The sequence below is a fragment of the Hippocampus comes genome, unplaced genomic scaffold (genome assembly GCF_001891065.2).
Source record: "Hippocampus comes isolate QL1 unplaced genomic scaffold, H_comes_QL1_v1.1 scaffold327, whole genome shotgun sequence".
NCBI classification, from domain to species: Eukaryota; Metazoa; Chordata; class Actinopteri; order Syngnathiformes; family Syngnathidae; genus Hippocampus; species Hippocampus comes.
In genome coordinates this window covers 1,229,492-1,248,846 of record NW_017806221.1, presented here as the reverse complement: position 1 = coordinate 1,248,846, position 19,355 = coordinate 1,229,492, and the positions used below count along the sequence as shown (strand labels likewise).

The 19,355-nt window shown below is 40.5% G+C and overlaps 1 protein-coding gene across 2 annotated transcripts in view; it reads right to left on the bottom strand.

Moving 5' to 3' along the window:
• oxr1a (oxidation resistance 1a) overlaps positions 1-19,355 on the bottom strand; it is a 185,762-nt gene that overhangs the window by 24,352 nt on the left and 142,055 nt on the right. Inside the window, exons 6-9 of one of the 2 annotated variants that reach the window (XM_019856221.1) lie at positions 19,193-19,300; positions 16,550-16,663; positions 4,952-5,104; positions 2,744-2,928 (exon numbers count right to left, since the gene is read on the bottom strand). In XM_019856221.1, the coding sequence (XP_019711780.1) occupies positions 2,744-2,928; positions 4,952-5,104; positions 16,550-16,663; positions 19,193-19,300 (560 nt within the window). Of the gene's footprint in view, positions 1-126; positions 325-2,743; positions 2,929-4,951; positions 5,105-16,549; positions 16,664-19,192; positions 19,301-19,355 lie in introns of those variants that run through there. The other variant, XM_019856219.1, reaches the window with a different exon arrangement.

The following is a 19,355-nucleotide window of genomic DNA, read 5'->3' as shown; positions in this document are numbered from 1 at the left end:
AAATAAGATTGTACTGTGAAAAAAATGTCCTTTTTTAATGAATGAATGTTAAAGAATGTTTATTCATTAAATGTAATATTTTTTGTCACTTAATATTTTATCCCACCATAGACAAGACCACCTTACCTTTCCATCAGTTATGTACTTGCAGTTGATCTTAAGGAACTTCTCCGTAAGGGCCTCTTCCTCCTCGGAGGTGGATGACACCACTCTGGATTGCCGTAGGGCAGAAAACACCGGAGGGAGAACAGCTTCTGGTTTTGAGGGTCCATCTGAATCCTGTGGGCAAGGTGGGTAGAACCAGGACATCATGGGCGCAAAGGGAAAAGAAGGCACATTCGTTAGTCGCGAACTGGGTCTAATGACATAAATGTTGAAGTGAAGGCAAAAGTACACGCATTTAAGCTATTCCACGGTATCCCGGTTGAAAAAATTATCATTCCGAAAATAAGGTCATATGATAATATACACTGACAGACACGGAAAGTTTGTTCCACTTGGAAACACATGGTGTTACTAATTTATGTCTTATTTGATGATACTAATGCAGTTGAGTCTCTAAGTATATGAACTATGTATCTACAGGATGATATTTTTTTTCTGCTTCCAGTACACATGGAATTCACCACTTTAATGAGGTTAACATTTTTCTGCTTTCCCATAATTCGATCCCGCTGAATGTTTATCTACTCTGTACAATGAAAATTCCCTAATGTGAAGTAAGGCAATTCTTGACACACATGCCTCACATTTATTGACCAACACACAGTAATCCCAAAAGGTTGCACATGCAACACAATTCATTCCAGTTCCATACAAACCAATATAAGAACATTACAAAAAGACATTTAAAGAAATTGTAAATTGTGACAAAATAAAGTCAATTCCATTAGTTTTTTCCTTTTAAATCATACGGTATTGGAAAGTATTAGCAGCATTTTACTTTTTCCACTTTTTATGTTACACCCTCATCCCAAAATATTTTTTTTTCTCATCAAAATCCGAAATATTTTGCTGTTGCACCTTTGGCAACAATTACAGGTTCAAGTTAGGTTCAGGTAACACGATGGTCGACATTGAACTGTAATTCCGCTATCTGGAATGGTAACTGTTTCTGTTCGGCTGAAACAGATGGGAGGTTTGGTGACCCCCCTACCCACACCGCCCCCAATACATCGTCTGTGCCACAGGGAGACAGTGAATGAGGCCTGTCTGAATTAATTGCCCATGAGCACCATTTTGGAGGATGGAACTGAATGACTGTTATTTAAGATTACTGTGAAAAACGGCACAAAGGAGAGTGACAATTTGGCATCAAGTGCCTTGAAAATGAAGCAGAAACAGGAATAGGAGTCAGCAGCGCAGAGGCATCTTCATTCGAATCACTCCCAAATTGTTCACCTTGATAGATACACATCTCATGCACATGCCAGAATCTTGACATTTAGATTTATCCATCATTCAGTGACAAATTAGGGGCGAAAATCCCTAAAATGTTACCACAAGTAAAAATAAATTATTGTGTCCATAACACGATACAATCCTCCATCAATTTTCTTCCTGTTTATCCTCATTTGGGGTTGTGGGTGTGCTGGATCCTATCCCAACTAGCTTCGAGCAAGAGGCAGGGTAAACACTGGACCGGATGCCAGCTACCCTGGGCCAGTTACCATTTTGATGGTGTAACAGGATTTTAAAAGTCATGTTTTTTTTTTGGTGTTTTTTTTTTTTTTTTAAACTGCCTACACTTGCCTTAACCAGTAAGTTGTCCCCCTGTTACCACAGTCTTTAATGGACCTAACATGCATGTTTATGGAATTTGGGAGGAAACTGGAGAACATGGAGAAAAAGTGACACAAGCACAAGGACATGCAAACTCCACAAACAACGGCTGGAGCCTAGTTACCAACCCACCAACTCTGAACTGTGAAGAGATCGATCTAATCAGTCGGCTACCATGCGGCACACAGCGCTAAACAGACTAGCACAAAAACATATTGGGATCTCCCCAGCAGGTCACCAAAAATTCATCAGAACATCATGAAACACGACCACACCATTATAAACGCTCATCATGACATAAATAGCAAGAAAGTCAATAAATTGCTACACCCAAAAAAATAATACTGCAGTGATCATAATCACAGAGGGCTGCATTTGTGTTTGTCCGTCCATCTGGCAGACAACTTCCTAGTTCACCCAAAAAAGATGCGAGATGGAATGGATGCAGGAGCTTTAAGAACAGAACTGGAAAGATTAACCGGCGCCAGAAGACAGAATGAGACTGAGTTAGGAATAATAACGGTAAAAAAGGCTAAGCAGATGGTGATAATTTTAGCAACTGACAAAAAAAAAAAAAAAACTTCTGCAAGTATAAGCAAGACTGGAAAAACCCTTCCCAAAGAGAACAGAATCTAGGACAGGAAGACAGGCAACGGAGACTGCACATTACTGTATTAACTATCAATAGGTGATGGGGGCAGTTAAATCGTGGAACAAAGGAAAATTAGACCAACACCTTAGTAGAACTGATTCACTCAGGTAGTGAAGATGAATCAACATGCCCACAACCGGGAACACTACAGAATAAACATTTGGTATCATAACTGTGGCCAAAATGATCATGGTGGAAAATGTCACTGAAGGAAGAAGAGCAATTACATTTGTAGCTAGTGGCCGCTCATAGCGTGTAAATTTACTTCCTCGTATAATCAATTCAGATTGTGTGTATTGGTTGTCTTACTCAGGCACAGTCTCTCTGATCTTGGCGTCAGTGATCTCTTTAAAGATGGCAGCAGATTGGACTTCTTCCAGAGGACACATGATACCATACTCCTCGCACCCATGGGCCTGTACTAGTGGGTCCATTCGATGAGGATCAAACATGATGTTGTTGGGTGTCACCAGCAATACCCCACTTACTGAACCCTGAAAAAATGTGCAAGAGGAAGAAAGAGGGATATGTGAGGAGCAGTGTCAGGCTGGGATTATAGCTGTTGTGCATTGCTACTGTCGTACATGTAGACAGAAAGGTGTTGTCTCACTTTCCCCAGGGGCATCCATATAAATATTTCAATACACTGAAAGACAAAGTTAAGATTTTATTTACCACTAACTGTAAAGCAGACCCAATTTGAAACTGACGCTGTTCTAAATCAAGTTGTCGTAAGTTACTCGCTGTGAGTGCCTACCACTTAAATACAGTACATTCATTTGGAAGCTGAAAGTGAATCATTAATGGTTCACTACCATGGATCTTTGTATTTTGTCTGGCGAAGAAAGCTGTCTCCAACACACATTTGCTTACAGGCAGCCAGTGGCTAATGTCTTTCAAATTCATTGAAGGAATTACAAGTTGGTAGAATTAAATGGAACAAAATATAGAAAATGGAATTTTAATACCAACAGTTGGGCCTCCGGATTGCTGCCCATCCATAAAGTGTGAACTTCAACAAGTAAATCTTAGTTCACTGCATGGTTCTGAAAATGTGTATGTCAACGTGCAGTTAAAATAACTACTCCACCGGTGAGTCTCTTAGCCAATGACTTGACAACTTGTCTGGATGAAGTTCCAGAGCGCAAACATCAAAATGGTAACCAGCTCTGCGTGTTATCAAAAATGAACAGTGTTAATAGCACTAGCTTCAGATAATTCTGTTCATCTTCTAAATTGTCCATGTGTGTATTTGCCACGGTCATGTGCCGTGCTGCTACATTAATTGACAATTAGCTTTAGGTTTATGTGTTGGATGGGATCTGGTTAAATCAGCTTGTGGTTGGCTGGCTTCTTGCAAGTTAAACAGAAGTGTGTTAGATGTCGTTCGATTCAAAGACGAGAGTTAGACCGCAGCAGTGGCGTATGAAACGTGGCACTGGATTGCTCGTGAATAAGTGCCCAGTGGGGTGGTTGTGTTTAGCGATGCGTTTATGTCGTGTCACATTCACAGAGGTACATTTTTGCCTTTTGCGCTTGTCTTGAAACTAAAAGCACTCGCTTGTTTGACATACTCTATAGCCCGATCATCACGGATTTTGAACCTGAGACCTACTTACTGGGTACTGATTAATGCAAAGGGCTCCAAGTGTGATACACATTTCTGAAATAGCATATTTGCTCACGTTACTACCTATCACAATGTTTTTACTGAATGTTGTTGTTAAAAATGAATGATATTCATTTTTATGAAGACACCGATCATGTTAATGATTTCTCAAAATAATTACGAAACTAAATAAATATCAATGCACAACACTTTATTCCTAAAAAGCGCTGCCAGAATGGACATGGCCAAACGCCAGGCAGAGACGTGGCTGCAAGATGCGGGCCACTGTTGGTCAATCTAATGAAAGCCATGACCGCCCTTGGCCCAGCAGTAGATGGGTTACATGAAGGTTGGCGCACTGCATGACATAGATGCAACCTGAAAATGAGCCAATTTCACCATGGCAAAAGTATTCAGGAACACCGTGTATCATTCTTCTTTCTTGGGGTATTTTGACAAGAGCATGCGACAGACATCTTATTAATACACCAGACAAATTGCTTTAAATTGTGAAAAAAATGCACATGATTATCTTCAAATAGTCAACAAAAACAACATGCACTCAATCACTACGGTTACGTCTATGCCCATTATGAACCAATTTTAGGGAAAAGCCTTTAAATCTGTACATTATTTGCAATAAAAAAAGAGCGGATTTTAAGTGAGGTGAATTTAATGCTATAAAGAGATTGTTGATAATTTTTTCATGTTGAAAATGGACAACATTGTGCAGCGATTTTGCATTGAGTGTTGGTGCTGTGACAGAGAACTGTTGGATTAAAAAATAAGATTGTACTGTGAAAAAAATGTCCTTTTTTAATGAATGAATGTTAAAGAATGTTTATTCATTAAATGTAATATTTTTTGTCACTTAATATTTTATCCCACCATAGACAAGACCACCTTACCTTTCCATCAGTTATGTACTTGCAGTTGATCTTAAGGAACTTCTCCGTAAGGGCCTCTTCCTCCTCGGAGGTGGATGACACCACTCTGGATTGCCGTAGGGCAGAAAACACCGGAGGGAGAACAGCTTCTGGTTTTGAGGGTCCATCTGAATCCTGTGGGCAAGGTGGGTAGAACCAGGACATCATGGGCGCAAAGGGAAAAGAAGGCACATTCGTTAGTCGCGAACTGGGTCTAATGACATAAATGTTGAAGTGAAGGCAAAAGTACACGCATTTAAGCTATTCCACGGTATCCCGGTTGAAAAAATTATCATTCCGAAAATAAGGTCATATGATAATATACACTGACAGACACGGAAAGTTTGTTCCACTTGGAAACACATGGTGTTACTAATTTATGTCTTATTTGATGATACTAATGCAGTTGAGTCTCTAAGTATATGAACTATGTATCTACAGGATGATATTTTTTTTCTGCTTCCAGTACACATGGAATTCACCACTTTAATGAGGTTAACATTTTTCTGCTTTCCCATAATTCGATCCCGCTGAATGTTTATCTACTCTGTACAATGAAAATTCCCTAATGTGAAGTAAGGCAATTCTTGACACACATGCCTCACATTTATTGACCAACACACAGTAATCCCAAAAGGTTGCACATGCAACACAATTCATTCCAGTTCCATACAAACCAATATAAGAACATTACAAAAAGACATTTAAAGAAATTGTAAATTGTGACAAAATAAAGTCAATTCCATTAGTTTTTTCCTTTTAAATCATACGGTATTGGAAAGTATTAGCAGCATTTTACTTTTTCCACTTTTTATGTTACACCCTCATCCCAAAATATTTTTTTTTCTCATCAAAATCCGAAATATTTTGCTGTTGCACCTTTGGCAACAATTACAGGTTCAAGTTAGGTTCAGGTAACACGATGGTCGACATTGAACTGTAATTCCGCTATCTGGAATGGTAACTGTTTCTGTTCGGCTGAAACAGATGGGAGGTTTGGTGACCCCCCTACCCACACCGCCCCCAATACATCGTCTGTGCCACAGGGAGACAGTGAATGAGGCCTGTCTGAATTAATTGCCCATGAGCACCATTTTGGAGGATGGAACTGAATGACTGTTATTTAAGATTACTGTGAAAAACGGCACAAAGGAGAGTGACAATTTGGCATCAAGTGCCTTGAAAATGAAGCAGAAACAGGAATAGGAGTCAGCAGCGCAGAGGCATCTTCATTCGAATCACTCCCAAATTGTTCACCTTGATAGATACACATCTCATGCACATGCCAGAATCTTGACATTTAGATTTATCCATCATTCAGTGACAAATTAGGGGCGAAAATCCCTAAAATGTTACCACAAGTAAAAATAAATTATTGTGTCCATAACACGATACAATCCTCCATCAATTTTCTTCCTGTTTATCCTCATTTGGGGTTGTGGGTGTGCTGGATCCTATCCCAACTAGCTTCGAGCAAGAGGCAGGGTAAACACTGGACCGGATGCCAGCTACCCTGGGCCAGTTACCATTTTGATGGTGTAACAGGATTTTAAAAGTCATGTTTTTTTTTTGGTGTTTTTTTTTTTTTTTAAACTGCCTACACTTGCCTTAACCAGTAAGTTGTCCCCCTGTTACCACAGTCTTTAATGGACCTAACATGCATGTTTATGGAATTTGGGAGGAAACTGGAGAACATGGAGAAAAAGTGACACAAGCACAAGGACATGCAAACTCCACAAACAACGGCTGGAGCCTAGTTACCAACCCACCAACTCTGAACTGTGAAGAGATCGATCTAATCAGTCGGCTACCATGCGGCACACAGCGCTAAACAGACTAGCACAAAAACATATTGGGATCTCCCCAGCAGGTCACCAAAAATTCATCAGAACATCATGAAACACGACCACACCATTATAAACGCTCATCATGACATAAATAGCAAGAAAGTCAATAAATTGCTACACCCAAAAAAATAATACTGCAGTGATCATAATCACAGAGGGCTGCATTTGTGTTTGTCCGTCCATCTGGCAGACAACTTCCTAGTTCACCCAAAAAAGATGCGAGATGGAATGGATGCAGGAGCTTTAAGAACAGAACTGGAAAGATTAACCGGCGCCAGAAGACAGAATGAGACTGAGTTAGGAATAATAACGGTAAAAAAGGCTAAGCAGATGGTGATAATTTTAGCAACTGACAAAAAAAAAAAAAAGACTTCTGCAAGTATAAGCAAGACTGGAAAAACCCTTCCCAAAGAGAACAGAATCTAGGACAGGAAGACAGGCAACGGAGACTGCACATTACTGTATTAACTATCAATAGGTGATGGGGGCAGTTAAATCGTGGAACAAAGGAAAATTAGACCAACACCTTAGTAGAACTGATTCACTCAGGTAGTGAAGATGAATCAACATGCCCACAACCGGGAACACTACAGAATAAACATTTGGTATCATAACTGTGGCCAAAATGATCATGGTTATCAATTTTGTCACAATGCTGTTCAAATATGTGGAAATCTTGATTGATGTCACTTCATGTCGTTCGCCATGTTCAGAAATGATCATGTTCTGTTGTGCTGGACTTGCTTCTTCTTCTTCTTTGCTTCTTCTGTATGTTGTACAATAACATTCAAAAAACACCAGCATCCCACATGCTAAATACGGATAGGATAATTCAATTTCAAAAAGGAAAAACGGATTTTATGCTCAGTGAAATTTTCACATCCACAATATTTGTGTTCAATGACTAAACTGTTTACGGTTTCAACAATTCCCTCAAAAATTGACAACAAATCTCTCCAACAGAAGAATATCCCACCATCGTGATTGATTCACTCCACTAAAATATGTATTTAAGTTCAGGATTGGAGATACATTTTCCCCGATGAAGGGTCTAAGCCAAAAACCCGAACCCAAGTGAGTTGCAGCGACAGGATAGGGGAAGACTCTACATTTGCATTCTGGGATGGGGCAAAATCCCATGGTAATTCCAAAATGGCAACACAACATTCAGTATCATTCGGTACCGAGACAATTATTCAAATCCTTATTAGTATGCGAGCCCTCCAAAAAGTTTTGCAGTACTCGTTTTTACGAAATCTGACAAAATCATGTCAAATCAAAATTATGACCACAATAATAATGTCACCTTTGTTCATTTACGCTTTGCCGTGATATCAAAGGACCATAAACAGATAACCTCCTTGGCCGAGAAGGAAATGAAAACGTCCTCCTGATGAGGACAAAGGACAAAAAACAGTCAAGGAGGACTGACAGTAGTGTGTGGGAGTTCTCGTCAAGGGGGATTTTGGCCACTTGGGGAGGGCGTCATGAGCCAGTTGAGAAGTGAAGATCTGGAGAGTGTTAGCCCTTAGCAACTGTCTGCTATTCTACTGACACGAACCCACGCATCTCCCTCTCATTGTCTCCTGGTGCAATCGACAAACAGCCTGCGGCTACTGACCCACACAGACAGTGCAACTCAGACTGTGGCAGTCAGCGGAAGATGCAGTGGGCCTAGCTTCCAAAAACAATAAGCCTTCTGCACAGAGGGAATATGAGTTAAAAAAAAAAAAAAAAGAAGCTGCTCTAAAATGGAAGAAAGGTACGTCAATATTTGTTGGGACAGAAAGTGATTAATCTTTGATCTGAGAGACCCGCTACTGTCAAGTGTTTTGCAAACTAAGTGTTCCAGATGAGCTTGATGGCTGTGGGAATTTGTCTGCGTTTTTACTGGCTTGTCATCCACTTATAGTGACCCCAGTTCACCTACACAACTGCAGTTCTTGGCTCCACTTCACGAGCAATTCACTTCTTAATGACTCATTCGAGCAGGCGTTTCACCTCCCTGGTTAAATATAAAAGGGAGCAGGATTTTCCACCTCGAATGCAAGAGTTCAAACAAGACAGGCATACCTGCCAGCAGGCAAATTTTACAGTCCAAATTACCAAGCATACACCTGGGATGAGACGGGCCTCTGCAGATGTCAAAATATGTCCTCGCTTATAGAAATGCTTAACCAACAACTGACTAACATCCTGTGTAATTAAGGCTGCCAGACATCAGAAGAGGGGTGTAAATGTATCAAGGGCTAGAAATGTTCACACCAATTGTAGACGACAGCCTAGTGGTATTCAGAAGCCCTTAGCCTGTGTGGTTACTCGCGTGGTCATAGAATTCACCACTTAACTTTGGTGACAGAGGGATGTTTAACCAATGGAAAACATTCAAACCAACATAAGGAAAGTAGCGCCTTGAGATACAAGTGGCCTAACAGGTTTTCATTTGTTTTAAGTCATAATTGTTGGACGACACTCCGCGGCTGCCCGAGTGCTGCACTTTTAGCCTTCTTTACCAAATCTGCTTATCGGAATTTGATGTAGGATGCCCCGATACCATTTTTTTGAGGCAGAGTACAAGTACTTACATTTCGGTATTCACCAATGCCAAGTACTAATACATTGTACACTCGTTTTTCGCAGTTAATTGGCACCGGACCCCCTTGTGAAATGTGAAAAACCACAAGGTCTCAGTTGGAGGGTCAAGTGTCTTGCAGAAGGACAAAGACTCAAAAACCACAAATAAAAAATAGAATTGTACAGGCCATAAGATGAGGTCACCCCATGGCTAAATTATCCAAATTACAAAGTACTCATCTAGTCCAACCAAACTGATCAAGATTACAAGAGCAGCGATACCTAAAAACTGGACCCTGAAGGTCCAGTAGTCGATGAGCCACGATGCACTTGTGTTTGCTTCTGTATGTGTGCTCATGAACAAATGTACATAACTGTATGGTGATGGAATGATGAAAAGAGAGTGCCAGCCCTCACAGATGACCAGAGAGCAAGTATGCCAACAAACTGGTGGCTGCCAAATAATCCAATGACAGCAAGCCTTGCAGATACAAAGTCAGTCGGTTCTACATGCATGCACACGCACAGCTCGCCAATGATCTATGACTGCAAGGTGTGCTGGTTTTAGCTGCCAATACCAACAGGCCGGCAGGCACCATGCTGCAGAGATGCTACAATTGGCCTTTAGTTTAATGAAATAAACATAAAAACACCAGTATGTAATAGCTCCCAGTCCCCTCCACAACACCCCCCCCCCAAAAAGACCTTTATTGACACATTATTCACAAAATATTACAAATGCAATTACGAGCATACTGCCCTTTCTGGTGTGTACTCTTTAACCTGACGGTGCAAGTAGGGTGACAAGTCGTTGACCGAAGACCTAACGAAGTCAAAGTCAGTAAATTCAAGCTGAAGCTAAGCTCCAGCAGGCCTGAGTGCTTTCTTGTGGCCTTTATCAGAATCTTCTAACACGCTGCTGTAGGCTGTCAAGTCTGCCAGCTATCTGCTTGTAGCCAACACAAGCTTCTCCTCTGGTGAGCCTAACATATGCAACATATTTAACACTGTGAGTTAAACATCCTTTGGTCCCCTGAAAGGTGCTACATAAATCTAAGATATTATGATGATATAATTCATTACATTTTGCTATTTGTGGCAGGTCTTGGTTGTTAACACCTGCGAATAGCGAGGGCTCTTATGCACAGCAACATTAGTTTAGCCACTGCAAATGGGCCAACGCAAGTTGTCTCGTTTGATGAATCACATTCAACATGCTAAAGTGCGCTATTTGAATCTTGTTTCTTGGAATTTTGTGCCCTAGAAATGTCTGATATTGCATTTTATTTGAGGCAAATTCACGAAAAGAGTTGCGCGGATATTTGGCAGGCATATTCCTGAGTGCCCCTGGTTAGCAGATTAGCTAACACACCATCCTTTACAAAAAGTAAATAGTGCTAGTTAAGTTAGATGGCCATGAACGTGGCAAAGTACACATTCAAATTCAGATATTTTGTTCCCGTCTAACCAGCGGAAAACGAATTTCGGATTTATACGTCACATTCTACGTCAGTCCTGTACATCATGGTAATAATATTTCCATGCAAATGGTCATGAATATGCACTGTCCTTTTTTAAATAAATACAACAAATGAATTACTAATTTATGTTGCTGTTATGCATGTGCCTGTGATTTCGAGCCCATCCCACAACACTGTGTCAGCACAACTTTCCTGATTTGTGGCATATGTCTCACCTTCTGTTTGTTTTTCCAGCACAAGATGAAAGTCCTCTTTAATAAATGGTACGATGAACAATCGCTTAATCAAACAACACACCCACATCAGACTTGTATTTGTTAGCGTGCGTGAGAAAGTCTTCACGGCACACTCAGTGGCTCCCTGCAGGCACAACATGGCGACCTCTGAGGATGTGTTCGTATTTTTTGTCGTGGTTAATTTAGCAGTGGAGCGATTATCCGAACATACTGTATCCAAGAAACTTTAATGTGATATAGGATCTTTAAACCATCTGGTGGCAAATGTGACTATTTTTATAGTGAGAAACAAATGAGAGGCATCTGAAAGAGTTTCTTTTCAGAGCTCTTGTATTCATCTGTGGTGTATTCCTTTTTCAAGATGCGCTTGCACTACGCATCTTAAAGCAACACTCTCATTAGAAACGGCAAGACATAGAAAGGCTTGTAATTAAAACCTGGGCCAAAAAATAGAAACCAAGGATGTTATTTACTTTCTTCCTGACATGATATGAAGATTCCTACCAAATAAAACACAATCCGGCAGATAGGGAAACGCTCTCTTTCTAAGCACGCTTACTTTGCCTGGAATAATTGCTGCTCATCTCTGAGAGCAAGTTGTTTATTAGTTGGTCGAAATAGCTGACATCTCATCACTTTAAATGGTGTTATTTCTCTGCATTCAAAGCTGTTCAGTCAGTTTCTTTTTTTTTTAGGGCTTTTCAACGGCAATGAAAATTCAACGGACAGTTGAAAGCAGACAAGGAAGACACAGAGGAATTTTTATGTCGGGAAGGTGACAAAACTCATGTGGAACAGTGGAGGATACGGTGATAATGATGGAGACAGCAGTGCGCGTTTTCTTACAGTTTCAAAAGGAGACATTCTCTATTCACATTGGGGAATATTTTTCACGTGCTTAAATCAGAAAAGGTGCACGCATTTTTGGGCTGCGCATATCTTCCCATCGACTGAAGTGTGTCACTTACACAGTTCGCACTCTGGGTGGAGCAACACTAAAACTAGGTTCCCCTAAGTTCCCCTGTCAAATCTGGCTTGACACGAATTCCGCCAAAGACTTAAAAGCCTATACAAGTATATGCTCCTAAGCACTCCAGAGGCTGGAGTAAGTTCGGCGCCCCGTGTAGGTGAAACATCATATTGCACATTTTGAGACTTTGCAGCCGCTACGACAAGCCGCTGATTGGCTGACTTGTGCTAGCGTGTGGGTGGAGCAGTGGGGTCAGGCATGGTCCACATACGCTTACCGACTGGACAACAGCCATAAAGTGTATGTTCTCCATTACACCAACGGCCGAAAGTCGACATTATATCATATTAATTGAGGTGATAAAGGATCAGCGCCACTTGACGTTGTTTTTTTTCACCTGCGAGGAGCATTTCTGCACAATGATGATGATAAAAAAAACAACTATAGTTCAGTGAGTTATGGATTTGTAATCATTTGCTATTATTTGAATGCGTGTGGCGTGTTATTATTTGACGGTGTGTAATTGATTTCATGTGGCGTGTGACCTGATCAACACATTCGTTTTGCACGAGACCCAAATATTTGTTCAGTCATGAGTAGTTTTCTGATTAAAATGACTTTAATTAAATTTCTTAAGCGCAAAATGCAAAAACACAAGCTCCTTCAACGTGGTTGCACACACATCACTGGTGATGATTATTGCAACTTCTGAATCCATTAGGCAAGTTCATTTCACATTTAAAGTGTGACATATTTTCCAAATGGATCTTTATGGAATTTACAGACCTTATGACACTTCCACGATCCGGAAATTCGGGGCACTCTGGGACTCCACAGAGTCACTCCTCTTTAGCGGTTACATACCAATTTTCCAGTTATGTATGGTTGGTGTGCCGACTGGAGAGTTGGCGTACTTTGAAATTGCGCAAGCCAGGCGCATAAAAAAAAAAAAAAAGTGAACTGGAGACTATGATCCATGGTGGAGCGCAAACATAATTATTTCTTGGGAGACAGCTGGGCTTATTCGGATGTTGCTGCCAGACTACCTGAAGAAATGGCTTAATGCAAATTTCAGAGTTAACAAGGGGCTCAAAAAGTGATTTTATATATAAAAATAAAAGGAAAACACATCCAGAGTTCAGGATCCAAAGTCAGCTGGAACAGTTTCCAGCTCAGACCCTTAACATGAAAAGAGGCAGAAGATGGCTGGAAAAATAAAACACTAACGCACACTACATTAAAATGATCATCGCATGGTAGCTGGACTGCTGCTACAAAGTGGGCACTACAGCGTCCAGAGAGAAGGTAAAGCAACATGGTCAGCGCATTCTGTGTGTGTTTATGTCACTATTACAATGAAAAATTGGTCGTGGTTTACTTCATGCAGAGGTCGTGGGTTTGATCCCGGCTCTGTCCTTCCTGTGTGGAGTTTGCATGTTCTCCTTGGGCCTGCGTGGGTTTTCTCCGGGTATTCCAGTTTCCTCCCACATTCCAAAAACATGTGTGGTAGGCTGATTGAACACTCTAAATCAGGGGTGTCAAAGTCAAATGGACGGAGGGCCAGATAAAAATTTTTGCTGCAAGCCGAGGGCCGGACTGATCGAATGTTCATTGAAAATTTTAAAAATGACCACATATTGTTTATTGAACCAAATTTAATTGACTGAAAACCTAACAAATACATTCCAATACGGTCAGATAAATAAAGCAACATTTTTTTATGGCTATGTCAGTAAACTTTAATTTTCAACAGGCACAAAAAAATTTCCTTTGTATAAAAATACCCATAACATGAATGAAAGAAGCCGATATTATTCAAGGCACTATCACTAGTCCATATTTTCTCTTTTAGCAAAAGTAGGCTAAATTTACTTAAAAGAAAAACAAATAATAGTGCAGTAATTTTCGATCATTTACTCGAATAAAATATTTTTAAAACATAATTGGATTGAAATACAATAAAATAAAGTGCAAAAATGTATAAACCAAAAACAACACTTTCGTCAAGGAGAAGTAACAAGCAGCAAAAGCAAATATTGCACTTTAATTTTTAAACTTGAACTGAGTAAAAACTCTTAGTATGTGATTGCACAGTATATTATAAGTAATATTCACTTCTTTGAGGCTGAGGCTGATACTCGGTGGTGTCTTAACTTTTCTACAAGTTCATCAATATTTGGGGTCAGGCTCTGAGCTGAGCAAATCCTCAAAATTGAGTGAGGGTGTTCAGCAGTAAATCGACTTCTGTGTGATGTTTTGTTCAGCTTCATCAAAGAAAATAGTTGTTCACACACGTATGTGCTGCCAAACTTTCGACAACGTTTGAGCAGCCTGGATGCGCAGCGGGACCACTGTGTCGGGGAGGAAACCGTCAAACTGCGCAGCACGCACTGCCGTATCTTTGCAGAAACACTGCAATTGTGTTTCTGCTAATGCTCACGTTTAAAAAGAGTTGCTTTTTTCGGGGTAAACTTCGTCACAAACTGTAAGTATACCGTTTTTAATGAAATCCCCCTTCCCCCTCCATGTCCATGTTCTTGTTTGCGTGTTTCGTTTCATGATGTCGTCTCAGATTACACTATTTCAATCGCGCCACACTTTCTCCACACAGAAGACACACAGGTTTTCCAGCTACGTCCATGATGAACATGTTCTTCGACTCTCACCTTGTTTGAAACCCCCGGTTCTCAGTGTCCACCTTCCGTTTTGCCATTTTTGATGGGTATCTGAAAGCTAATGTCACTGTTGTGGGAACGACTGCTAGACGAATAAATATTTAAATAAAGCGGCCGACTGCTTGGCGCGTCACCGTTGCATTGTGGGAAATGTAGTTTTGGTGCGTGTAAAAGATCTGCGGGCTCTCGGCTTGCTGCGGTCCGCGGGCCGGTTCTAATAATAAATCAATATCATCCCAGGGGCCACTGAAAACATTCTCGCGGGCCGGATTTGGCCCGCGGGCCGGCACTTTGACATATGTGCTCTAAATTGTCCCTAAGTATGAGTGTGAGCATGGATGGTTGTTTGTCTCTGTGTGCCCTTCGATTGGCTGGCAACCGGTTCAGGGTGTGCCCCGCCTTCTGCCCGAAGACAGCTGGGATAGGCTCCAGCACCCCCCGCGAACCTTGTGAGGATAAAGCGGATCGGTAAATGGATGGATGGATGGGTTTACTTCACTCAACGGCATCTGCTTAGCACGGCTGTGGGTAACCCTGGCTGACCAGGTATTAGAAACAGTACAAAGTCATAGATGTTTTTACCAATTGAAAGCCTCTCTAAATAGTCCCAAGTGGAGACGAGGTACCACACAATTGAAACAGAGCATAATAATGATGAAAGTGTCCACAAAGCTTTTAAAATAATTTCAAACATGCGTGTGAAAAAAGGTTGGTGCTGTCCTAACCAAACATCGTTGATCAATTGGTGCTGATGTAATGAATGACCTGGGTGAATATTCATAGGCGTGTATAAGGATTTTCAAAGTGCTTTTGCAATTTAAAACACAGCTTCATTTTTACATCCAATAAACAAAAAATAACATTTTGACTGGCATTTAAATCAGAAATAGAACATCATCAATCTTCCACAAGGACAACCGAAGAAGATAGTTGTTCTCACAGATAATGAAGGCTGTACATCACACATATACCCCATCCTGTTCTTGAAAAACACAAGGTCCATTTTAGTTTGATCTGTCCTTGGAATTATAGGCACCTCTTGTCTTTTTCTGTCCTTCAGCACATTACATCATTCTGAATTTTGACTTTTACGATCAGTGCTGTTGAATGGGCTGCTGTCATGCTGGAGACAGAGAGGTTTGTGTGTTGCTTCTGCGCTCCAATGTTATCACGTGGCTTCGGGTTAACACTATTCCTTGTCATTGTCTTGTCAATTTATAGGGCGTTATCTTGTTTACCGACAGTTGGCAGCATACACGTACAAGGATAAATCAACACATGTCAACTGTCATCCCTTTTCATTCATATTGTAATGCATTATAATTTACAGACAGCATTGTTGGGATGAATTTGACCTTGATTTGATGGAAAAACTGTGTTAACATGTAAATTTTTTTTGATTAATCTCCTTCATCACTAGTCAGAATTGTACACAAGGAGGGCATCTTTTCTGTTAACTCTGTCTCAGTGGTATTTTAAATAGATGTGGTGTTTTGCATGCACAAAAAATCATTTTGGTTGCTGCTGTTCACAATTTCTTAAGTGCAAAAAGTGCATAATGTTGCTGGGATTATGCTTGATTGATTACAGAACACATATTGGGGTGCGTGTGTGTGAGCGTGTGTTTTGTTGTTGAAATCTATTTGATTAATATTAGATGATTAATTAGCTTGATAATTTTGGACAGTGTAAGTGGTTCATGATGACATTTTCATCCAGTTTGAGCTACAGAACATTGTCAATATTCAGGCTGACCATTATGCATGGCATCGTGCAACAGAGGTGTGGTCAACATACCGTCACCTTCTCTAAATCAGCTTCTGAGGAGGTGGGGGACAGAGGACTGATGGGACTGAGGGAAGGGGAGCTTCCAACACTGGAGACGTACTCAGGATCAGGAACATACAAAACCTGCAAACACAATACATGTCTGTGTTTACACAGACATTGCCTTTGCACAGACACACATGCACACCACAAGTACTGATACATGCCCAAGGGTAGATCAGGAAGGATATCTGTCCATAACTTTCTGTTTTATCAGATGAAAATGACAAAAATAACAAAGGCGGCTTAGGTCAAAAGTCTATTTACCGGTAAATCTGTTTTCAGAGTAAGCTATGGTTGGAATATCTGGATAGGTTCTAAGTTATCCAGGTCATGGCGATTCAAAAACACTGAATCCAGAAAACTGGGCTCATAATTTGTTCACAGTGTTTCAATCTAAATCCAAAAGTCTACTTTAGTCTCCTTTAGAAAACAAGAGCCCAGGTGCCTCAGATAAACGTTTGCAAATTATGGTTGTAATGATCATGATCACCGATTATAAGTGGATAAGTTTTCCAAACCAATATGTACTCTAACCATTTGCAGCAGTTGCCAACAGTTAATAAAGGTGTCATATTATATTACAGAACACCAGAATGGTGTTCCTTTTAAATTACTAACAGTCAGTTCTTTGTATCTTTCACCAGCAAGGTTTAAGACATTGCAGATTGAAATGAGGAATTGACTTGGCTGTCACTACTTTAAACACAACCTGAAGTTTAATAAAACCTTTTCATCAATGACCTGGGATGAACCTGCAAAAAGAAAAAAAAAATGCACAGCAAAATTAGAAAGTTGTTCCTCAGAACTCACAATTTTTCACGAGCGAGTATTAATACTGTCTCAAACATGGACCCGTACAAAACGAACTACAAATGGGTTCATTAAATTGCTGCAAATTTGGAGGAAGGGATGAAATTCTCATTTGGTGACTCGGCGTGCACAGACGGCAAAAGAAGAGGAAGTGATAAATCTACATATGCGAATCAGCGGGCAGGATTCAGTCACATAACTCCGAGGCATCATCTGAGGGAACACAACATGAACGAGTCCACGTCTCAAGCCTGGAAATGATTCGGGGTTTGGCAGGACCGACGTTAGTCATAAAATCATTTTAAGACATGCCGAAAAATGGTTACAGTGAAGAGCAATTCGCCAACTCTTCTACCACAAACCGTAAAGCAGGGGTGTCAAACTCATTTTTGTCGTGGGCCATATTTTAATTAGTGTTTCCCTTAGAGGGCCGTTATGACTGAAGCCACATAAAAAAGTCAGTAATAATGGTTTATTCAACTATTGTTTAAGTTCCTGTAATGAGGGGTTTGGTCACACACAAATGGTGACATTGTCTCCTATTTATTACATAATGAGAATTTAAAATTTTGGTAGAGATTTTGCTAAGCATCATGGAAGTTGACATGTTTGATTTGCCTTCGCAGGCCACATAAAATGATGTGGTGGGCCAGATCTGGCCCCCGGGCCTTGAGTCTAACACCTGTGCCGTAAAGGATTACACAACTTTGTGAGTCCACAAGCACGACTACCGCTAAAGAAAAGGTAAGAAAAGCTAAACAACACACTCATGTAACCCTTACCAACTTGAGCAAATGCACGATACCATTGACAGGGCAAGAAAATGTTGGCGAGAGATCAATAACACCACCATCACTTACCATCACTTACATTTATGCAAGTGGGTAAAAGTTGGCCGGATGTTCGATATTCGCTTTTAACATTCAGTTCTTACATGCTCGGACTCTGCATCATAACTGCATTTGCGACGATATCACATGAGTAGTATATGTAGGAACATTTGGGAAACTATTCGTCAAAAGATTGTGCCTGTTGTGCCTGCATGTGTTCTCACTTGTGCAATAACGGCGCGAAGAGCTGTCGTTCTGTCTGTGTTAAGGCCCATCCACAAATCCACAAATTCGCCATACAGGTATATAGAAAAAAAAAAAATCTAATTGCTATAAGAGCTGGAAATGGTCCATCTTTACATACTACATATCAAACTGTGCCGATATCTCTCATTAAGGAAAAACTGGATGAAATAAATTGTCAGAAATATTCACAAAAATCAATGACAACACCTGATATCGCTGGAATCTAATTTGAAGTTCTTCATTGTTAAGTATTGACGTAGAATACAAAAAGATGTACAGGTATGTGGTAATACAAACAAGGGTTGTTGTTCAGAAATGCCATCTATCCATAACTGTTCTGTGAGGCAAGTACATATTTTTCAAAAATATCATCAAATTATTTACATAGCTTTAAAAACACATAAAACCTTTTTTTTTTTTAAGCCAAGAGTGAACAGTAGGATTTTTAACATGTTATAAGGACTGACTGAATTGCTTCAAAATGATGGCATTCCCAATCGAAAGGTGAGTGACAAACAGGGGCAGTGTGTTAACTGAGCCCTAATGCCACAAAATTACGACTCTACCAATAAGAGACAGAAAAATGCGAGTGAAATGCACACATGGAGGAGACCTATGATAAAAGTTAGTGAATGGTTGGACAGTCACAAGGGCTCTTGCTTCAGAACAGGGACAAAGGGATGGTGCTAAAGATAATGGTGAAGGCAGACACGGCGGTTCACACCTGGCCAGGCACAACTGCCCGGGAAAACAGCTTGTTCAGCTGAACCAGCTCGTTCGGTGTGGTGTCAAACTTGAGTGCAATGCTGTTCAATGTGTCCCGAGACTCCACCTGGACCATGAGAGAGGACAGGAAGTCACACATTTGCTTAATTCTAGGGCATTCC